Source organism: Eretmochelys imbricata, chromosome 3 (assembly GCF_965152235.1).
Source record: "Eretmochelys imbricata isolate rEreImb1 chromosome 3, rEreImb1.hap1, whole genome shotgun sequence".
NCBI lineage: Eukaryota > Metazoa > Chordata > Testudines > Cheloniidae > Eretmochelys > Eretmochelys imbricata.
Genome location: NC_135574.1, coordinates 15,819,492 through 15,843,305, shown reverse-complemented (window position 1 = coordinate 15,843,305; position 23,814 = coordinate 15,819,492). Strand labels below are relative to the sequence as shown.

At 43.6% G+C, this 23,814-nt stretch overlaps 1 protein-coding gene across 1 annotated transcript in view; it reads left to right on the top strand.

Annotated features, from left to right (window-relative positions):
* Positions 1-14,180, top strand: part of LOC144261949 (24-hydroxycholesterol 7-alpha-hydroxylase-like) — a 47,891-nt gene extending 33,711 nt beyond the window's left edge. Inside the window, exons 8-12 of the mRNA XM_077811522.1 lie at positions 1,167-1,300; positions 1,920-2,015; positions 3,833-3,921; positions 12,469-12,556; positions 14,109-14,180. Coding sequence (XP_077667648.1) covers positions 1,167-1,300; positions 1,920-2,015; positions 3,833-3,921; positions 12,469-12,556; positions 14,109-14,180 — 479 coding nt within the window. The remainder of the gene's footprint in view (positions 1-1,166; positions 1,301-1,919; positions 2,016-3,832; positions 3,922-12,468; positions 12,557-14,108) is intronic.
* Positions 14,181-23,814: the final 9,634 nt, after the last annotated feature.

Here is a 23,814-nt window from a genome sequence, read left to right as displayed (position 1 = left end):
GGCTGGTTTTCCTGAAGGTTATTGTGTGCCATTGGGCCACAGAGTATTTCTGTGATGTTGCCTTGCTGTGCATTTGGTCTGGCTGCCTTTCCTTTTTCCATGTTTTATCATCTCACGTTGTCATTCCTGCAGCGTGCTTCATTGCCTTCAATAGGCACCTTATAAACTGCTTCCATTTTTAAAACTGTCTTGAGAGTTAGTGAGCCTAACACAGTATGTAAAAGTAAGATCCAATAATTTACCCAAGTTATTGTCTTACAATGGACTCTATGAACATATAACAAACCTAAGGAAATAAAATAAAGAATAGGGTGGGCACTGAGGTGCTTAATTATTAATACTATTTTTAGTGCCCAAAATTGTGCTTGGATGCCCCACAGAACAAGTCAAAGCTGCTGCCCCAAAGAGCATGCCATTTAAGTTCAGTGTGACACAATGCAAGTCAGGGTCATAACACAGATACAATGAAAGAGTAGGGGAGCAGAAACACACAGATAACAGGGTCATGTGATTAGACAGTAAGGAATGTAACATATTTAAGGTTCTGCGAATTTAAATGGGTTTTAAAAATAGGTTCAGTGAGATTCTGCACAGCAATAATAGCTTCTGTAACACTTTTTATCAGCAGATCTCAAAGCGCTTTACAAAGGAGGTCAGTATCATTCTCCCTATTTTGCAGATAGGGAAACTGAGGCACGGAGTGGTGAAGTGACTTGCCGAATGTCACCCAGCAGGCCCATTGCAGAGCTAAGAATAGAACCAAGGTCTGCTGAAGCCCAGTTCAGTGTTTCATTCACTAGGTCTCAGTATCCATCTACATACGTCGTTTAACATGGTTTAAAACTAGAACTGGTCAAAATTTTACATACACCTCAAAAATTACCATTTTTCATCAACATTTTGTCAAGTTTTTGTTGAGCTATCACAAGTCTGAAACTTGTTGACCAGATATATTTGAAACCCTTACATGCTAAAACAATACCAAAGTGGCTTAGCCAGCCAGAGTATAAAACTGTTTGAGGAATGCATTCTAGACATTCTAGAGGCACTCTACCAGAAGTCCTCTAGCAAAATGTTTCAGTGCATGATGAAATCTCATAACCCATGTGAAATCTTGTACTTCTTACTGTCTTATTCATACATTATTATTTCTTATAATGCAACAGGTAAAGAGAATATTGAAATATCTGAAGATGACCTTAAGAAGCTTATCTTAATTAAATGGTGCACTTTGGAAGCCATACGGCTAAGGTCTCCAGGTGCAATCACTAAGAAAGTGGTGACTCCAATAAAAATTCAGGTAGGTTTGTTTTTATGAGGCTGTCATAGTACACTGTAATCCTTCTAGAAGTCACCATCCCAAATGTATCTGGACATAATAAATTAGGCATAGGGAACCCCAGTCCTTATTTAAATCAGGATACTCAGGAATCTCCTAAACAAACATTTGGGAGAAAAGCTATCTTGGGTAAAGAAGTGGCATTACCACCCATTCAGGACATAATCCAAAGGTCATTTGACTTCAACAGGAGTGTTTCTGTGGATCTCACTAGGTTTCAGATCAAGCTCTTAATGAGAGGACTACCTAGGTTTACAATCCACTTCTGAATACAGTCCTTCAGCAAGAACCAGGGAAGACCAGATTTAACATTCCTGTTACATCTAATGTTAAAAAACCACTTCAGGCCTTTCTTATATGTAATAAAGAAGCAGCAACAACAACAAAAGGTGCAAACCCATTTTCCCCTTGCATCACATCCTTAATACACCCAATAGTGCTTTACCAGCTGCACTTCCTCTCTAGCAAGGCCTTTCATTCTGTTTTTGGTGAACCAGCAGCATTCATAATATGTTTTGAGAGCAGACTGAACTTGCAATTATCTATTTCTTTACTTCAGAATTGTTTCTCTTGCTTTTAGACTTTCACCATCCCTGCAGGTGACATGCTGATGTTGTCTCCATATTGGGTGCACAGGAATCCAAAATACTTTCCAGACCCTGAAACATTCAAACCTGTAAGTTGCCTCTTTTGATGTATTTATTTTGCTCTCTCTTCTCCTTTTTGCATGTAATTAGATCCAAAACATATTGTTGAGTGCATCTTCCTTTAAGGTTGCTTTCAGGAAGATATTAATCCTATCCCTAGAATACTCACTATATGGATTAATGCCCTAGTATTTATAGGGGAAGAAAGCATGCACAAAGAAGAGGGACCTGCTGGAATGAGCAAGATCCTCCAGTTCAAGAACATATTTATGTTTAAAATATTTTTGTGTAATCACCGCCACTCTGAAGTAGCAAATTGTATCTTGCTGGTAAATTGCAAATACATATAGGACTTGATCCAAAGCCCATTGAAGTCAGTCAATTAAAAGACCCCCATTGACTTGCACTGAGCCTGGTCTGGAGCCCAGTGATTCCTCCACTGGACATCTGTTTTATACCGCATCTCTGTGTATTTTACCCATCTGCATTGTCTTCAAGTCCCTCCTCAAAACTCTCCTTTGCCATGGTACCTACAAAGAACTTGCATCAATTAGGCTGCTGGTGTGCTGTGACCACTGCCTATCACCAATATGAGAGAGACAAGGTGGGTGAGGTAGCATCTTTCATTGGACCAGCTTCTGTCTGTGAGAGAGACAAGCTTTTGAACTTACAGAGAGCTCTGGTCCATGACTCTTAGAAGACAGGATGAAAGTATCAGAGGGGTAGCCATGTTAGTCTGGATCTGTAAAAGTGGCAAAGAGTCCTGTGGCACCTGTGATACAGGGGGGCCAGGGAGCAGTGGTAGAATGGTCAAGGGGAAATATATAAGCCCTAAGCTAATTAAGGCGTGGTTCCCTGTAGACTAGGGAGGGTTGCTACAGGTTAATTGGAGCACTTGTCAGGAACCGAAGGAAAAAACCCCTGCTTCAGGCAGTCAAGGGTAGAGGAAGGAGAGAGGACTGGAGCTTGGAGGTGTGTTGAGAGATTTGGAAGACCTGAGAACTGAAGTAAAGGAGACCCTGCCACAGCAGGAGAGGGAGATTCCCTTCCCCCCAGCATCTAAGGACCGAGGGTAACCCCACCTAAGGGGGACAAGGGTAAGAAACCCGCAGGGGTTGAGAGGGGCTGGGACTCAGAGAAAGGAGCAAACCCAGACCCCTCCCCTGCTTCCCTTCTCTACCACCTTCCTGGGCTAGTAGCGGGGTCCTCAGCACCCAAGAGCAGGGGCAAAGGGTGGCATCTTAGCCCCTCCCCAAGAAAAGCACAGGACCCACCATATGAACATCAGCCATCTTGCCACACACCTTATAGACTAACAGATGTATTGGAGCATAAGCTTTCGTGGGTGAATACCCACTTCGTCAGATGCATGTATGAAAGATGCTTGTATGAAAGATCCTATGCATAATTAAATTTGCATTGCCTGGTATTATCTTGAAATTCAGGGAGAACTAAGGACAAAGTGTGAGCCTTCACTCTGAATCAGCTTGCTTCAGTGAGGTAAGGGCTAGATTTAAAGGCACTTAGGTGCCTAAACATGCAGGTAAGGTGCCTAGTTGGATTGTCAAAAGCACCTAAGTGCCTAAATCCTACTTGGCACCTTCCTGCTCCTTTAGGGGCCTAAATGTCTTTGTCAATCTGGCCCTAAATTCCTGTCTTAAATGGGCTTGACTAAATTACCTTGTTTACAAATCCATATGCTAGCAACACAGTGGTCAAGTAATCTTAACAGGTTGAAGGGAGCTTTATATGCCAGGATTAGCTGTCCCGGTCATTTTTAGCCTGGAAAAATGTTAAGCTTATTTATACAAGGCTGATTTGGAAAAAAAATGTTTTCTTCCCACAGGATCGTTGGAAAGAGGCAAATTTAGAGAAGAATGCTTTCTTGGACGGCTTTGTGGCATTTGGAGGAGGGAAGCATCAGTGTCCAGGAAGGTCAGTGAAACAGCTGGGGTTTATTTATTCCTAAACCCTGCAGAGAACAGCTTCCTCACTGTGGGGCTCCTCTTTTCTTTTCTTTTTTTTTTTTTTTTTTTTGTCCTCAGATGTATTGACATTGGTCAGCGATCAGTAGTTCAATAATCTTTGGGCCTTGCCCGAGTTGGTCTGATAAGAAGTTGCACACAGAGGAAAGGTAGAGTTAGCTGTGAGATAAAAGTAGAGTCTGAGACCAACATTTTCAGGGTTGTGCATCTTGGGAGACAGAAGTCAGCCCAGTTCTGCTGCTCTCCCAGCATCTTTTCATCAATGGAAGGTTATTTCAATTACAGGGCATGCTAGTCTACGTACGTGGGATTGTGGTGGTCATAAATTCTGTCACTGATCTAAGGAATGTTTCTCCAGTCTAAACCTCTTCTCTCATTCCTCATGATAAACTAGGCTCCTTGCCCATCAGTCCAATCATATCACACCCCTCTTTGAATATCTTGACTGGCTCCCCTAAGTTTAAATGTCTTGTACTTGCCTTCCAGGTCCTTTAAAACTATGCCTTGTCCCATGGCACAGATGTCATCTCCATCACATCCCCTTTCACTCCTTCAGCAAGCCTTGATGCCTCCTTCATGCCCACTTCTTTGTTCCATGCTGCCCCCCACCCATTCATGGAACAACCTCCCCATCCCAGAGAGCCAGCTGCCCACATCTGATGATCTTCAAATATGTAAAAGGTTGTTATAAAGAGGATGGTGATCAATTGTTCTTCACGGCCACCCAGGGTAGGTCAAGAAGTGATCGGCTTAAACTGCAAGAAGGGCGATTTAGGTTAGTATGCTGGGATATGTACCCCATACTGGTATAGAAAAGGTTAATTGGAGCCAGAGCACAATCAGTCCACCTGGAGGATGGGCTAGGCCCAATTACTGATTAATCCCATCTGGGGTTTACTATAAAGGGAAGAAGCCAGATGAGTGGGCAGTGGAAAGGAGATAATTCTGAATTCCCTCCCTGGGCAATAGAGAGGTCTGTAGGAAGACTCCTGCTAGGCCAGTGAAGGACTTCATGGCAAGAGGGGGAGAAGAAAGCAGAAGCTCAGGGGCAGAGCTACTCTTGGCACCCTCTCTTGAGTAGAGAGCTGTGGCAAAAGGCTGGGAGAGACACAGAGAAGTTCCTGGGGTACAGCAAACTCTGGTGATTAGTCTTGATAGAAGGGCAGGATCTAGACTTTCAGTCAGAGAGCCCCTGGAAAGGATTCGACTGAGGAAGAGAGCATAGCATAGCGGGAGGGAGCTGAAAATTGAAGCCTGAAGAGGGAAGAAGTGGTTTAAGTTTATATTTTTATTTGAGACTTACTGGGGAACTGCATGGGGGAGCCATGCAAGCCCCCGACCTCTAAGAAGAGTGAGTATTTAGAGGTCATGGAACCTGGGAAGATTACAGAAACACAGTGGGCCCAGAAGAGGGCTATGGAGAAGGCCTATAGGCAGGCTGAGATAGGAAGAAGCCCAGGAAGGCAGTAGAGTCCAAGGGAGCAGAACTTGCCTGCTTGCTACAGTGTTGCTGGGCTGGAACCAAGAGGAAAGAGGGGAACCCAGGGTCTACCCCCTGTCTAATGTTCTCTTTTGCAATGCAGTGACATAGATCTTTAAGGAAAAGGGAGGAGATGGAGAAAGAAGATGAGCTAATGCAGGGCAAAGGTGAATATGTGTGTCACACCCTGAATGGCTGTGTATAGCTGCAGCCCGAGTCCAACATCTCTAACTCCAGCAGCCGTTCAGCAACACTCCAACCACACCCTGGCTTCCACCAGCCTCGGTTACAACTTGAAGGGTGACCCCAACACACTCCCAATCCTGAATTTTCCCCAAAATGTGTTCTGCATTGTCCAGCCTTCTCCTGGGCAGTTCAGATATTAGAGGTCCGTTGCCCCTCTAAAGGGTCAATATGCAACAGTTTCCTACTTCACCTGGAGTTACTCAAACAGCTCAGTTTAAACTCAATGCTGGATTAGTTTTTTGATTAAAAAATAAAACAAGTTTAACTACAAAGAGATTTTAAGTGAGTACAATATCCAGCATTAAAGCCAGAAATGGTTAGAAGAGAAATAAAGATAAGACTCTTTCTAGTAGCTAATCTTACCTTGAACCAAATCTAGTTTTTTAAAAATCCTTACCACAGATGCCCAGCAACATGGCTGACCAAATTCTCAGATCAGGTCCACCCCAAAGTCAAAGGGCTGGTTTCTTTGTTGTCTTAGGTGAATGAAAAAGAGAGAAATCCTGGGGTGTTTTTACCCCTGAGTTTTATAGTCCAGTGCCCCTTTGAAATGCATTTTCCTCTGGGTTACCATTAGATAAAGTTCCTTCCCACTGTGTGGACGGAGACATGGAGTCTTGTGGTGAAAGAGGTTCCACGCTGTTCCTTGCTAAAATGCAGACTGAGCTGTTCCTGCTCCCTTTTGCTGTCAAAAAAAGGCCGATGGACTGGTGATTGCCAATTAATCTGGCCAGAGGCATCAGCTTGTCCTTTATCTTTGGAAAAACCAGTTTATCTGCCTTGCAGTCTTGAGGACCTTTTTTACTACTTGTATGTAAATTGAGCTAAGCAAACATTTCTTTGTTTAGGACGGATCTGTTTAACAACTTCTGCCTAGTCAGGGCTGTGTGGGTTTGAACACATGCTACCATCCTCAAATACAGGGAATGCATAACCTTACATATAATTTAAAAAAAAACTAGGAGTACTTGTGGCACCTTGGAGACTAACAAATATATTTGGGCATAAGCTTTCGTGGGCTAAAACCCACTTCATCAGATGCATGCAGTGGAAAATACAGTAGGAAGATATATATACAGAAAGAACATGAAAAAATGGTGTTGCCATAGCAACTGTAACAAGACCAATTAATTAAGGTGGGCTATTATCAGCAGGAGGGAAAAAAAACCTTTTGTAGTGATAATCAGGATGGCCCATTTCAAACAGTTGACAAGAAGGTGTGAATAATAGTAGGGGTGGGGGAAAATTAGCATGGGGAAATAGTTTTTACTTTATGTAATGACCCATCCACTCCCAGGCTTTATTCAAGCCTAATTTAATGGTGTCCCATTTGCAAATTAATTCCGATTTCTGCAGTTTCTCGTTGGAGTCTGTTTTTGAAAGTTTGTTTGTTGGAGAATTGTGACTTTTAGGTCTGAAATTGAGTGATCAGGGAGGTTGAAGTGTTCTCCAACTGGTTTTTGAATGTTATAATTCTTGATGTCTAATTTGTGTTCACTTATTCTTTTGTGTAGAGATTGTCCGGTTTGGCCAATGTACATGGCAGAGGGGCATTGTTGGCACATGATGGCATGTATCACATTGGTAGATGTGCAGTTGAATAAGCCTCTTATGGTGTGACTTATGTGATTAGGTCCTATGATGGTGTCCCTTGAATAGATATGTGGACACAGTTGGCAACAGGCTTTGTTGCAAGGATAGGTTCCTGGGTTAGTGTTTTTGTTGTGTGGTTGCTGGTGAGTATTTGCTTCAGGTTGGGGGGCTGTCTGTAAGTGAGGACTGGCCTGTCTTCCAAGATCTGTGAGTGAGGGATCATCCTGCAGGATCGGTTGTAGATCCTTGATGTGCTGGAGAGGTTTAAATTGGGGGCTGAAGGTGACTGCTAGTGGCTTTCTGTTGGGCCTGTCCTGGAGTAGGTGACTTCTGGGTATTCTTCTGGCTCTGTCAATCTGTTTCTTCACTTCAGCAGGTGGGTATTGTAGTTTTAAGAACGCTTGATAGAGATCTTGTAGGTGTTTGTCTCTGTCTGAGGGATTGGAGCAAATGCGGTTGTATCTTAGAGCTTGGCTGTAGACAATGGATCATGTGATGTGGTCTGGATGAAAGCTGGAGGCATGTAGGTAAGTATAGCGGTCAGTAGTTTTCCGGTATAGGGTGGTGGTTATGTGGCCATCGCTTATTAGCACTGTAGTGTCCAGGAAGTGGATCTCTCGTGTGGACTGCTCCAGGCTGAGGTTGATGGTGGGATGGAAATTGTTGAAATCATGGTGGAAGTCCTCAAGGGCTTCTTTTCCATTGGTCCAGATGATGAAGATGTCATCAATGTAGCGCAAGTAGAGTAGGGGTGTTAGGGGACAAGAGCTGAGGAAGCGTTGTTCTAAGTCAACCATAAAAATGTTGGCATACTGTGGGGCCATGTGGGTACCCATAGCAGTGCTGCTGACTTGAAGGTATACATTGTCCCCAAATGTGAAATAGTTGTGGGTGAGGACAAAGTCACAAAGTTCAGCCACCAGGTTTGCCGTGACATTATCGGGGATACTGTTCCTGACGGCTTGTCGTCCATCTTTGTGTGGAATGTTGGTGTAGAGGGCTTCTACATCCATAGTGGCCAGAGTGGTGGTTTCTGGAAGATCACCGATGAATTGTAGTTTCCTCAGGAAGTCAGTGGTGTCTCGAAGATAGCTGGGAGTGCTGGTAGCATAGGGCCTGAGGAGAGAGTCTACCTAGCCAGACAGTCCTGCTGTCAGGGTGCCAATGCCTGAGATGATGGGGCGTCTAGGGTTTCCAGGTTTATGGATCTTGGGTAGCAGATAAAATACCCCTGGTTGGAGTTCTAGGGGTGTGTCTGTGCAGATTTGTTCCTGTGCTTTTTCAGGGAGTTTCTTGAGAAAATGGTGTAGTTTCTTTTGGTAACCCTCAGTGGGATCAGAGGGTAATGGCCTGTAGAAAGTGGTTTTGGAGAGCTGCCTAGCAGCCTCTTGTTCATATTCCAGCCTATTCATGATGACACCCATTTTTTCATGTTCTCTGTGTGTGTGTATATCTTCCTACTGTATTTTCCACTGCATGCATCCAATGAAGTGGGTTTTAGCCCACAAAAGCTTATGTCCAAATATTTGTTAGTCTCTAAGGTGCCACAAGTACTCCTCATTTTTTTTGCTGATACAGACTAACACGGCTGCTACTCTGAAACCTTACATATAATGTTACTACAGTAGAACCTCGGGAATGGAGGTTGTTCATAACTCTGAAATGTTCACAACTCTGAACAAAACATTAAATGGTTCTTTCAAAAGTTTACAACTGAAAATTGACATAATATAGCTTTGAAGCTTTACTATGCAGAAGAAAAATGCTGATTTCCTGTTATTTTTTCGTAATTTACATTTAGTACTGTATTGTATTTACGTGTGTGTGTGTGTCTTCTGCTGCCTGATTGCATACTTCCAGTTCCAAATGAGGTGTGTCGTTGACTGGTCAGTTTGTAACTCTGAGGTACTACTTTACATACATTTCACCACGATATTATTGACCAGTGAGTTTTTAGTTTTCAAATGATACCTGGTAAGGCATATTTTGTACGAAGATTATTACAATAGTGTGTAGGGTGTGAATACAGGGTGCATTTGGTCACAATGTAATAATGGCTGTGCTTGCTGTGATATAACAGGTAATATTTACATATCATTTTTATCCACATATCTGAAAGCACTTTCCAAAGTGTGTAACACTATCCCCATTTTGCAGGTGAGCAAAAGGGTCCTGAAAGGCTGTCCCATGTCACAGTCAGTAGGTGGTAGAGGCAGGAAAATAACTCAAGCTAAAGTGAATCTTCATTTAATTTGACACTGGCATTTTATAGTTTAATGATGTGTTATAATTTTTCTGTCTTCCCACATTATAAAAATGCAACCTCAGATGAAATTCCAGTATCAACATAAATGAAAATAGACCACTTGTTAAACTATCAAATGAGCATCATTGTGCTTTTTCTCCCAGGCTGTTCACGTGTGAGAGGAGCTCTTCAGAACATCCACAAAGCCACCTCATTGTTCTCCTGACTCCTTTGCTGTGTTGTCTGTAAAAAGAAACACAACAACTGAGTTGGTGTGTCTCAGCACACCAGCTGCCTACCAGTACTGGTCAGCATTTCTCATTGTTTCCTCATACTCCCCATATCTATCTGTTGTGTCTTGTCTTCTACTTAAATTGCAAGCTCTTTGGGGAAGGGACCACTGTTTTGTTCTGGGTTTGTACAGCACCTAGCACAATGGGGTCCTGGCCCATGACTGGGGCTCTGAGGCACTACCAGGTTACAAATAGTTAATAATAGCCCTAGTGTTACCCAGGGTTTTCAGAACCCACAGCATTGGTAACATGTTTCACTCCAGGAAGTGTCAGGAATAAATCAATGGGAACACAGCACTCCAGCTGATAGATTTAACACAAGTAAGCATGCTCTTATCTAAAACTACAGTTTATTATATTTAAGCACACACAGACACAAGCAATAGGTTTAGAACATCCCAAAAATTTACCTAAAATAGGGGACAGTATTGAGTAGTTACAGCAGTTCTGCGATGGCCAATCATTTTCCCCACTGGGGAGTAAGGTGTCAGGAAGAATGTCACTCAGGATGGCTTCAGAGGACTGCTCCAAAATACACTCTATTATCTAGTCCTTTTTATAACTAACTTTTACAAAACACAGATCGTAGTGACCCCTGCTAAGTCATCACTTCTCCTAATATCAGTAAACTACTTATCAACAAACATTCCTTACAGTCTAGTCATAATAAGATTCTATGTCAAAGGCACCTAAACTCTAAGGTTCTTGTCCACTTATTCCCTGTCAATCTCAAATTGTTGATTCTGTCTCTCCCCTCCTCCCATTTTGATTAGCAGAGTCTGCAAGCTTGCAGCTAGTTTTGACCTTGCCTTCAGAAGCCCTACTTTATTCAAATTAACCCTTAACTATGCCGTGTTCTATTTTATTAGTTCATGGTGGCTTAATGCACATAATATGGTTGCAGTTGGCTTAATCACATTCTGAGGTACACGCAGCCCTTAAATCTAGGGTAACACATAGAACACAGAACATCTGATAGTCTTTACTAAGCACATATTGTCACTATGTAAAAACAGGAAGGAGTGAACTCTGCAGAATTCTCAGAGGAAAATCACTCTGGGGCCTTATCCTGTGAGGTGCTGAGCACAATCTTGGAGAAGTCAGTGGGAGCTGAAGGGGTGCACAACACTTTGCAGGATTTGGCCCACTCAGTTACAGAACTACTTTGGTTTCTCTTCACAGCAGTGTGACTTACTGGAGAAGGCACTGGACTGGGACTCAAGAGATTTGGATACTATTCCTGTCTCTGACACTGGCCTGCTGGGTGATGTTAGGCAAGTCACTTCACCGCTCTGTGCCTCAGTTTCCCCATCTGTAAAATGGGGATAATGATACTGACCTCCTCTGTAAAATGCTTTGAGATCTACTGATAATCATGCTATAAGAGTAAAGTATTATTACTTGAGACCTTGATTCAGCAAGGTACTTATGCACGTGCCTAACATAAAGCATGTGAATTGTCCCATTGACTTGACTTAAATGTGAACTGGGCCTGAGTGGGTAGAGAAAATTCTTGTGCAGATCCATGGAGGGGAAAACCCAACAGCCAAGACTGAGGCTGTCTGAAGTCCTCTACAGACTGACAATGGAGAGCTCAGCAATTGTTAGGGCACATGGGAAAGGATCTAACTGTTCAGGCCTCTCACCAGGTTTTGATGTTGACATGCTAACTAATAAGCTGCGATCTCATGGTTACTCTGTTGTCCCTCTCCCAGCTGTATTGTACTGTGACATAGAAGGTTGTACCCATGTAGTATTTTTCTAGGTCTCATTCCCCTCACGCTACAGTGAGGTTCCTCCTGGCTCACAACAATGTGAGGAGAATAAAGGCATACGCTGCCAAATGAGTAGGACCCTACCAAATTCACAGCCATGAAAAACGCATCACGGACCATGAAATCAGACCTCCCCCCATGAAATCTAGCTATTGGAGGGGAAAGCGAGAGGGAGGGGCTGGGGCAGGCTGGGGGCTCCTACTGCACTGAGCTCCAGCTGCTAGTCCCAGCTGAGCTGTAGAGGGATGGAACTTCCTCTTCTCCTGCCCGGCTGCTCTCAGGGAGGGATCAGACCCCGCTCCGGGTACTTCCCTTGGCTGTAGGAAGCTCCACGGCTGCTGGCTGGGTGTCCAGCTCTGAAGGCAGTGCAGAAGTGAAAGTGGCAATCCCACAACCCCACTACAACAGCTTTGTGATTTCCCCCACCCCCATGATCCCCTTTTGGATCGGGACCCCCCACGGTTACAACATCATGAAATTTTAGATGTAAACATCTGAAAACATTAAATGCTCATTTAAAAACCCTATGACGTGAAATTGACCAAAATGGACTGTGAATTTGGTAGGGCCCAACAGAGGAGCATACAGACCCTATTTTAAAACAAACTCTTGTAGCAGAGGAGTTGAGGACCACAGTGCAGTAGTTTTAGAGTTTCACAGACAGGAGGGGAAGCTACAACAGCCATACCCTTTACCTGCTAAAGGAGCAGAGCAAGATCCTCGGCATCATTTACTGCTGGAGGTAAACTTGTGTGCAGAGACAGGCGATGGACTCTAAAGTGTGCAAAAGGGATCGTGTGTTTTTTCTGCTAATATGAGGTGGTCATGCCAGATAAACGACTGTTTTCTCCTTTGCCTTTTTTAGGTGGCTTGCTATAATGGAGGTTCACATGCTAGTCGTTTTGTTCCTTTACAAATATGAATTTATTCTTTTGGACCCAGTACCAAAGGAGGTAAAATATTTGTATGTTTAATCCAAATCTTTTAACCCTGTTTCTTTACTCTCAATTGAAATAGTGAAAATATTGATAAAAATATGTAAGGGGCAAATGCTGCCCTCACTTCTAGCTATGTAAATCCAGCCATTGAAGCCAATGGAGCTCCTCTGGATTTACAGCAGTGCAGCTGAGAGCACATTTTGGCCCATAGATAGCTAAACCTCATCCTAGCTTCTTATTAAATGACTTTGTGCTGTTTGCCTCTCTACCGGTACTTAGCACAAGGTAGAGGATATAGAAATGACTTCTGTCTGTCATCTCATACATAATTTTATCCATGTCTGATGGGCTGGACCCTTGCCACATTACGTGCTCAAAGGTTATTCCCAGATAGGCGACTGGAAACTCCAAGGGCCTGTTTCTCCATTGCCTTTGCACTCATGTGGCAGAGGGATAAGGACCAGGTGCAAGTCGATACATCAATACCAAAGAATTCACATTCCTTCTCATTCCATTAAGAGGTGAAGGGATTGCCCTCCCCTGCAGAATGGGAAAGAAGCTCAATGCACAGAGTCCTGGTTCCACCAGAGGCTACTCCCTCTCCACACAGGCCCTGTGTCTCTGCACTCTCAAACAGGGCCCAGAATGCAGCACGTTGGGAGCAGCCTGTGCATCCCTGTGCTCAGCCCCCTTGAGCATCCAATGGCACTAATTATTAAGCCTGAAATACCCCTTGTTACTGAGTGACTGGCTAAGAGCAGCACTGACTGCAGCAGCTCCTTATCCATGTCTGCATTCCTCCCCACTGGGCTTGCTGGCTAGCATTCCCCTTCGCAAACATGGTGCTCTGCATAACACAACACATAAGCCTGCTAGGACCCAAATGTGCCACTTGCCTTTATATCTAAGCCGCCATAAGTGAGGTATCTAACATCAGGAGAAGAGATGGAAGCTTGCAATGACCCAGGATTTATAGGAGTTGCCCATTAGGCTGGCATATCAGAGGAATGGCACTCCTTGGTTCTGGTGGAAGAATCTGGGCTGTTACTCCCCAGTGGTGGAAAGTCCATTTAGGATGGGGGATTGCAGCGGAGCTGGTCAGCACAGCCCTCAAAATGAGTAGGGCAGCCAGGGAAAGGGGCATGGCCACAATATCTCAGCCAGCAGCTCCCTCTTCAGGACTGGGGCAGCACTGGTGTCTGCACTCCCACTGGAGTGAATTGCACCTTCTGTCTGCCACCACAGGCAATCATGCCACTGAAAGTAAATTGAGTCCCCTTAGAGTTCATGCTTCATACTATATTAGAGCCAATACTGACCTAAAATGAAACATGGGAGACAAAATCTGGTCCTGCTGAAGACAATGACAACTCCGATTGGCTTCAGTGGGAATAAGAGTTGGTCTTAATATTGGTTCTCAAGTCTGTGTAACAAGGCAAAGCAAATCTCTAAGAAACAATGCCTATAACAATAATGTCAAAGCAAACCAAGACAAGGGCTGCGTTCACTAAACTAACCCAGATGCATATTTACCATGTCTTTCTACTGCTTTTCTATCTTTTTGCAGAGCCTTCTCCATTTAGTGGGGACACAGCAGCCCATGGGAGCATGCCGGGTTCAGTATAAACTCCGGCAATGAAAGCTGACTTGACTAACTCTGGTTCCTTTGCGAGCTGCTGTCTGTGAGGGACTATTGCTCTGTTTCACTTTAGCATGTCCTATGCGCTCCAGTGTAGTCGGTGCCATAAGCAGTTTTTTAAACAGTTTCAAATGCTGTATGTACTTCGTGTAGTTTTTGTATCATGCCCATCACTGTGGTATTTAAGCACCAGGGCCTGATTGCTTAGGACACAGTATTTAAAATGCAGCCTTCCTTTATGCATATGCAATTTGTGGGTGTAATCATTGGCAGTGTGTAGCTTTCTAACTCGCTGACTGCACCCACAAGGCAGGCATTTAGAGGCCAGATTCATTATGCTCACTGTTACTTTGGGGCACAAAGAGGGAGGCTGTGCTGGGAGCTCTTTGAAAATCAGGTCTTCTTGGCCTAATTCACAGCTGTGCTGCATGTTCACTTGGACCAGTGCAAAGTGGCTGGTAAGCGTTAGCAGGTCAGAACAGTAATGCCTTGCACTGGTATAAATGAATGCACAAAGTTCAGGACCATAGTGATTGGGCCCTCTGGATCAGATCCTCAGCTGGTGTAAATCAGCATAACTCCTCTGTCTTTGCTGGAACGATTCACACCAGAGGAGGAGCTGACCTGTGTCTAAACTACAGCTAAATAATTGTAAATGAAATATATGAAAAGTGAAAGTGATACTGTGCCCTGGGTGCAGCCAAAACTCCCACTGACTTTTGAGCTTTGGTTGCTCCAGGGATTCAGAATTGCCCCCTACCTTATAGTATAATGAAAGCCTTGCCATGGTGTTTGTTTTCCATTTTATACTTTGCAAGAATTTGCAAGGAAACTTTGTCTAAGGTCTAGAAGACTTTTGCTTTTGTTTCATGATTTACAGCATGTGAAATGCCAACCCTTTTTTGGCTGTTGCACAAATCTGAAAATATCTAACCCTAAAAAGAAAATCTGGAAAAAATCACTGTTAAAGGAAGTGGTTCAACAAATTAAAAATGTCTTTTAGAATATACAAAATTTTGTAATTGCTGTCAGATTTGATACATTATAATAACCTTGTTTGTATATCTTTAGTTTTAAGTAAAGACTACTGATCACTTTTACAAATATTTGCCTCCAAAAAGGACATTTTAAAATGGTAAGAACTACAGAATTAAGTTCCATATGAAAAAAAATAACAACTATAGTATGATGCACTAAATTGGTGACCAGATCCTATCTCGCTTGGTTTATGGATCTGATAGTATTGCAACCTAGCCGCCTGGTTGGCTAGTGATTTTGGTAATGGTATATTAAAGTGGTCTCTGGTTGTGCTCATTATAGTTACAGCTGCAAGACAGTTTCCATTCTCACCTCCTGTTTTTTTGTTGCTTAAGTGGTTCTGAACACTCACCTTTAGAGCTGATATTTTCATGTGTGATCACTGCGTAAAAGTATGGGTCTATATATTTTTAATTTAGAAAGTTTGAGCAAAATCTGTTCTGGTATTTTGCAGTCGTGAGCATGGAAAAACTTCTTTCCCATTGCTTTAAAATAAACACTCTCTCATGTTTTCTTTCTCCGAAAGGGCAACATCACACTTGACACATCAGTAATCCCCAATGAGCAGTAATGACTCTGTGCTATAAACATTTTTTTTTCCAGCAGAGTTGTGTTACCAGATTTGCCTGTTGCTTTGGGGTACACTCATTTTAGGGTTACTTTTCTGGGGGGGAGGGGATTTCTGTAATTCTATCAATGTACTGTATGTGTCACTTGTGTTTTCATATGGAGCTCTACTTCTCCCTTCTGCAAGTTTCCTCCCAATGGAGCTATCCTGCCGGACCTAGGTTCCCCAGAGCTGGGTTCCTCCAGCCCCAGAATCAGAAGAACAAACACACACAGATGAACAGAGCACATATGAGTGGACCGGGTCAGTCAGCACTCCCAAATTGATCCCCGATATGCCCCTGGACCCAGCAGGCTGGGTCGAGCAGCACTTTCAAGCTGCCACCCTCCTATGCCACAGGTTCAGCATGTCCCTGTTCTCACTTTGACATTACAATTGTTCTGGTAGAACCCACTTGATGAGCAAACCCTACAGGATTTTTGGGCGCTACAGGGATCTTTAGCTTAGGTAAGAGGAGCGTTGCTGCAGAGCGAATAGGGAAGCCAAAACCACAAAACAGAGAGAGAGAGGGAGGGAAGCAACCACCTTAACCATAAAAGTTATTTATTGCCAGGTAATAACCATACACAGAGAGCCAAACAAACAAAACAGTTACAATATTAAATCTAGCTTAAATTTGATTACAAAAGTCAGGTTTAGAAAACTATACCTGATCACACAGGTCAGGGTTAGAAAACTATACCTAGAGTAGAAAAAAAAAAAAACTGCTAGAGAGAGAGTTGGGATCTCACCTCTCCGTGAAGCTTGACCTGGTCAGGGTTCCCAAGTGATGGTGGTAGCTGAGACCCCAGCATGATCAGTCAGGAGAAGATGACATCCCAATGGAACTGATGCAGATTTTGGATCCAGGAATCAGGACACTTACTTGAGCGTAGGTAGGGGTTTTTGTAGGGAAACAACAATGGTTCAAGGGAGAACACAAGATTTGTCTATGGGTAAACCAATGGCTCAAGGAAGTATACCAAAGTTGTTTTGTTCAGGCTAGACAATAGGAACTGATCATTACTGGCTATGGGCAGTGTTCCTTCAAGAGAGCTCACAATGCAATTAATCAGTTTCAGTATTTTGGATACCAGTGAAGGATTTATTACTAGAATTGGTCTGATAACTACTGAGCTGGGTGTGTGCACGCATGGGTTCATTAACATCTGCAGCAGAGATTCCCCATCATGCAGTGCTTCCCTGCTTTTCTGGTCCAAGAGTTCAATGCGGTTCTTGCCTTGGAATCTCTGTTTTCCATTCTGTATGCTAATGGAGATGCCTCCTTGTCCCATCTTCCATGCAAATGAGGTTAGGGGAGTTGCCTTAATCCTGTCACCTTTGTCCGGAGCAATTTAGGTGTGTCACCCACTGCCTTTTCATTGCTTTTTGTAAGTCGTTCTTCTGATAGGTTTTGAGTCAAGCAGAGGCTGAAGGGGGGGCAGGTGTTCTTTCGTGAGTCATACAGGCTTGATTCTGCACCCTGGTTCCTCAAGAACACAGAGCTGACAGCTAACTTATGAATATTTGAAAATAGAGTGCACATGAGTTCCGATCTGCCTCGAGAGCTGGGAATACCTTCGGGTGTCAACTTCAAACCTGCATAACACACTCCAGGATTGTTTTTTGTTTTTTTTAAACTTAACTTGATGTCTAAGCCTCTGAGATCTACAAATGCTTTTCTTCAAACCCTCTAAAAACAACCTCTGCGCTAAAATCAGATATGAGAGGTTTTGTCCTATGAAAGTTTCTATTTGTTCTAGAAAGTCTGAGTGATTGCAAATAGGGGTTAAGTATAAAAGTACTAGCTCAGCCTTAATCATGCTATCAGTATTGTAACTAACCTGAAAGTTGCTAAATCTTCTGATTTATAAAGCAGTGTGCAATAGCTGTATCCCATTAGTGGGATCTTGTCAGGCACATTGTGCTAATTTAATCGGTCTTGGTTGTATAATTTAAGCCCTGAAGTTGCCAAGGGAACTGTGTGGGCACATTCCTACATCTATATGGAGTCCAACTGTCTGCAATGGGGCGTAAGGTTAGACTGTAAGCATTCTGGGCAGGGACCATATCTGTGTTCGGTACAAGACGAGACCCATTGTTTGCGCTTAACAAGCAAATATAAATGGTTTTGAACTCTTTTCCTTCTCGTCATTCTAACAATAAACGTCCTCTCCCTGTTGATTTTTGGCCTCCCTTTTGCCTAATATTTTCTGTTGCTGTTTTTCCCAACGGCACAGGCACCAGAGCTGTAGCACTTTATTGCCTGTACCAGTCATGTGGCACTTGAGAAGGACTGTACAGAGCGCTGGGACACTAGTTGCATCTAAGCACTTGTGCTCATTGTTTGTTTCTTTTTTAATACGAAAGTAACTTGCTAGGTCCTGATCTCAGAAGGTGTTGCGCACCTACAACTTCCAGTGACTTCAACAGCAGTTGCAAGTTCTCATCATCCCTTGGAATCAGGCCCTTCCTGAGGATGCAAAGCCTTTATGGGTCCTTGAAAAGACTCTTCTTGACTTCAGTGGGCTTTGAGTCTGGCTCCTAGTTTATTGCTGTAGCGGTAAATATTGTGTGGGATGTTCAGGTAGCCTGAATGCAAATTCTACTCTGCTACTGTGACTAATGGAGCAGTGCACCTGTAATGGACAACAGAAGGTGGGACTGTATTTTGTTTAACACCACCAGGCTGGTGTGCTTGCAGATTTTTAAAATTCAGTGATAAGTAAGAATAAGGTCATCTCTATTGCATGTATGTACAAGAGAACTATTAAGTAATACCCTGTGGGCCAAGCCCCACCAGATGCCTTAGGAACTCTAGGTTCTGACCGCTTCTATCATGACACAAGCTGGACCTATCTCCTTACAAAGTGACCAAAGCACTCAGTCTGGCTTAGCAAGGACTCTAGGAGCTTGGTGCTCATTTGTTTAGATGTAAGTAGCCTCCCTTTCTGACAGTGGGAAACCAGTGGTACAGGTTGTCTTCTGGGCAAGAAATAAAATACAGGAAACCAAACCTGATTTGTCACAGGGTGACTGGACCCTGCTGTCTCTGATTTTGGATGGGTGATGGGAGACCCATTGTGAATGAGACAATACTCCATTTACTAAATAGTACAGATGACCATTTCCTAACTCAAAAAACATTACAGCCAACACTGGGGAATTCTATAGTAGACCTTATATTGACAGATGAAGAGGCACTGATCACAGAACTAAAAATTAACGGTAATATAGTGTAATGGTTCTTGGAGTATGCAGGACTGAGTCACTTTGTTACCTCCCCCTCACCTCCAGTGTGAGGGAGACTTGCTTATCCCTAAGTTGGGGGTCAGCTCCCTGCCACCAGCAGCCTATTAGCCACCCAAGCACTCCACTCTGAGCTATGCTAGCCCTTCCTTTACTTTGCACGTTAACAGTTGGTGCATCCCGGTCCCAGAGTCTCTGTGGAGCATTCCCCTGTAGTTTCCAACCTCGTACACACATAGAAATGCCAGGTCTGCTGTCCCCAAGGGACCAGTGCACACGACAGCTTGTATGATTTAACTCAGGAAACAAGGATAAGTTTATTATCAAAGATGCAAGATTCAAGTAATAGTGAGAGACAATGCAGGAATGTCTGTGAAGGGAGGGCCCCTGCCTCATACTGAGAATGAGGGGCGATCAGCAGGTTATCTCAAGTGCTTATATATGAATGCACAAAGCCTTGGAAACAAGCAAGGAGAACTGGAGGTCCTGGTGATGTCAAGGAATTATGACGTGATTGGAATAACAGAGACTTGGTGGGATAACTCGCATGACTGGAGTACTGTCATGGATGGTTATAAACTGTTCAGGAAGGACAGGCAGGGCAGAAAAGGTGGGGGAGTAGCACTGTATGTAAGGGAGCAGTATGACTGCTCAGAGCTCCGGTACGAAACTGCAGAAAAACCTGAGTGTCTCTGGATTAAGTTTAGAAGTGTGAGTAACAAGAGTGATGTAGTGGTGGGAGTCTGCTATAGACCACCAGACCAGGGGGATGAGGTGGATGAGGCTTTCTTCCGGCAGCTCGCAGAAGCTACTAGATCGCACGCCTTGGTTCTCATGGGTGACTTTAATTTTCCTGATATCTGCTGGGAGAGCAATACAGCGGTACATAGACAATCCAGGAAGTTTTTGGAAAGCGTAGGGGACAATTTCCTGGTGCAAGTGCTAGAGGAGCCAACTGGGGGGGAGCTTGTCTTGACCTGCTGCTCACAAACCGGGAAGAATTAGTAGGGGAAGCAAAAGTGGATGGGAATCTGGGAGGCAGTGATCATGAGTTGGTTGAGTTCAGGATCCTGACACAGGGAAGAAAGGTAAGCAGCAGGATACGGACCCTGGACTTCAGGAAAGCAGACTTCGACTCCCTCAGGGAACGGATGGGTAGGATCCCCTGGGGGACTAACATGAAGGGGAAAGGAGTCCAGGAGAGCTGGCCGTATTTCAAGGAATCCCTGTTGAGGTTACAGGGACAAACCATCCCGATGTGTCGAAAGAATAGTAAATATGGCAGGCGACCAGCTTGGCTTAACGGTGAAGTCCTAGCGGATCTTAAACATAAAAAAGAAGCTTACAAGAAGTGGAAGGTTGGACATATGACCAGGGAAGAGTATAAAAATATTGCTCGGGTATGTAGGAATGAAATTAGGAGGGCCAAATCGCACCTGGAGCTGCAGCTAGCGAGAGATGTTAAGAGTAACAAGAAGGGTTTCTTCAGGTATGCTGGCAACAAGAAGAAAGCCAAGGAAAGTGTGGGCCCCTTAATGAATGAGGGAGGCAACCTAGTGACAGAGGATGTGCAAAAAGCTAATGTACTCCATGCTTTTTTTGCCTCTGTCTTCACTAACAAGGTCAGCTCCCAGACTGCTGCGCTGGGCATCACAACATGGGGAATAGATGGCCAGCCCTCTGTGGAGAAAGAGGTGGTTAGGGACTATTTAGAAAAGCTGGACGTGCACAAGTCCATGGGGCCGGATGCGTTGCATCCGAGAGTGCTAAAGGAACTGGCGGCTGTGATTGCAGAGCCATTGGCCATTATCTTTGAAAACTCGTGGCGAACGGGGGAAGTCCCGGATGACTGGAAAGAGGCTAATGTAGTGCCAATCTTTAAAAAAGGGAAGAAGGAGGATCCTGGGAACTACAGGCCAGTCAGCCTCACTTCAGTCCCCGGAAAAATCATGGAGCAGGTCCTCAAAGAATCAATCCTGAAGCACTTACATGAGAGGAAAGTGATCAGGAACAGTCAGCATGGATTCACCAAGGGAAGGTCGTGCCTGACTAATCTAATTGCCTTCTATGATGAGATTACTGGTTCTGTGGATGAAGGGAAAGCAGTGAATGTATTGTTTCTTGACTTTAGCAAAGTTTTTGACACGGTCTCCCACAGTATTCTTGTCAGCAAGTTAAAGTAGTATGGGCTGGATGAATGCACCATAAGGTGGGTAGAAAGTTGGCTAGATTGTCGGGCTCAACGGGTAGTGATCAATGGCTCCATGTCTAGTTGGCAGCCGGTGTCAAGTGGAGTGCCCCAGGGGTCGGTTCTGGGGCCGGTTTTGTTCAATATCTTCATTAATGATCTGGAGGATGGTGTGGATTGCACTCTCAGCAAATTTGCGGATGATACTAAACTGGGAGGAGTGGTAGATACGCTGGAGGGCAGGGATAGGATAGAGAGGGACCTAGACAAATTGGAGGATTGGGCCAAAAGAAATCTGATGAGGTTCAATAAGGATAAGTGCAGGGTCCTGCACTTAGGACGGAAGAACCCAATGCACAGCTACAGACTAGGGACCGAATGGCTAGGCAGCAGTTCTGCGGAAAAGGACCTAGGGGTGACAGTGGACGAGAAGCTGGATATGAGTCACAGTGTGCCCTTGTTGCCAAGAAGGCCAATGGCATTTTAGGATGTATAAGTAGGGGCATAGCGAGCAGATCGAGGGACGTGATCGTCCCCCTCTATTCGACATTGGTGAGGCCTCATCTGGAGTACTGTGTCCAGTTTTGGGCCCCACACCACAAGAAGGATGTGGATAAATTGGAGAGAGTCCAGCGAAGGGCAACAAAAATGATTAGGGGTCTGGAACACATGACTTATGAGGAGAGGCTGAGGGAACTGGGATTGTTTAGTCTGCAGAAGAGAAGAATGAGGAGAGATTTGATAGCCGCTTTCAACTACCTGAGAGGTGGTTCCAGAGAGGATGGTTCTAGACTATTCTCAGTGGTAGAAGAGGACAGGACAAGGAGTAATGGTCTCAAGTTGCAGTGGGGCAGGTTTAGGTTGGATATTAGGAAAAACTTTTTCACTAGGAGGGTGGTGAAACACTGGAATGCGTTGCCTAGGGAGGTGGTGGAATCTCCTTCCTTAGAAGTTTTTAAGGTCAGGCTTGACAAAGCCCTGGCTGGGATGATTTAATTGGGGATTGGTCCTGCTTTTGAGCAGGGGGTTGGACTAGATGACCTCCTGAGGTCCCTTCCAACCCTGATATTCTATGATAATGGAAACAAAAGTTTGCAAAATGATATCCCATTGTCATGAATGTAAATGCACTTCCTGTTTACTTCCTCATTGTCATCTTTGTTCTCCAAATATAGTCCAGCAAACCTTTGAAGTGTAGCTCAAGAAAAAGTTCATTTCCCCTAAGTGTTTCTCTACCTGTTAGTTCTTTTCTGAAATTCTTAGTCTTTCATCTGCATTCAGCTTAGATGGGTGATGGGAGAGCCATTGTGAATGAAATAATACTCAATTTACATTTCAGTAGCGAGACAGGTGAATAAATATCCCTTGTCTGACAGAAAAACCTGTTTGTCAACTCTGCCTCAATACAGACTTTAAAACATATTTTCTGTATGTGTGTTTGTCCTCACATTGTATCTGTACATACATTTCACACTGGTATTAATGACCAGTGTCACCCTGCATTTCATTAAAGACCTCACATAACAGTTTTTGGTGAACCAGAATGTACATACCAGAATTAGCACATTCCTATAACCTCCTTGCCAGTTGGCAGGGAGGGGTTCTTGGGTCATGGGACTTAACTATGCACTTCAGTTTAAGTATGTGCTTAAGTACTTTGAATCAGGGCCAACTGCCTTAGACAGCTAATGGGTTGATCACATTTATAATATGCCAACAGAATAAAGTCCAGAACAATAATACACTTGGTGCCTTCGTAATGCTGAAAACAATTATGAGCCAAATCTGTTGAGGGGATGAATTTAATCAGGAATATAGGAGTGAGACACTGGAATTGTTTAAGTACACTTTACTAGATGACTAAAAAGCCATCTACGAAAAAGGTTGTATTGGTTTAAAAAAATGGCTTGGTTTAGAAGGGAAATGAACAAATGGAAGGAAAGGCAATTTGATAGTAATGACTATAACTCAGAAGCTAGAAATTGTAGAAAATTGATAAGGGAAGCAAAGGGACACAAGGTGAAATCTTTGGCCCACAGAGTTAAGGACAATAAGAAGGAGTTTTTAAAGTATATTGGAACAAAAATAATTGTAACAATGCTATTGGTCCATTACTAGATGGAAACAGTGGAATTATCAATAATAAAGCAGAAAAGGCAGAAGTGTTCCATAAATATTTCTGTTCTTTATTTGGGAAAAAATCAGATGATGTAGTCATGTCATATGACAACACTCTTTCCACTCCACTAGTAGCTTAGGAAGATGTTAAATAGAAGCTACTAAAGTTAAACATTTTAAAATCAGCAGGTGCAGAAAATTTGTATCCAAGAGCTGGCTGAGGAGTTCACTGGACTGTTAATGTTGATTTTCAAAAAATTCTAGAAGACAGGAGGAAAGCTGATGTTGTGTCAATAGTTTTTTAAAAGGTAAATAGGACAATCCTGTTAATTATGTCTGTCTTTCTAACATCTATCTTGGATAAGATAATGGAGTGGTCGATACAGGACTCAGTTAACAAAGAATTAAAGGAGAGTAATATAATTAACGGCAAT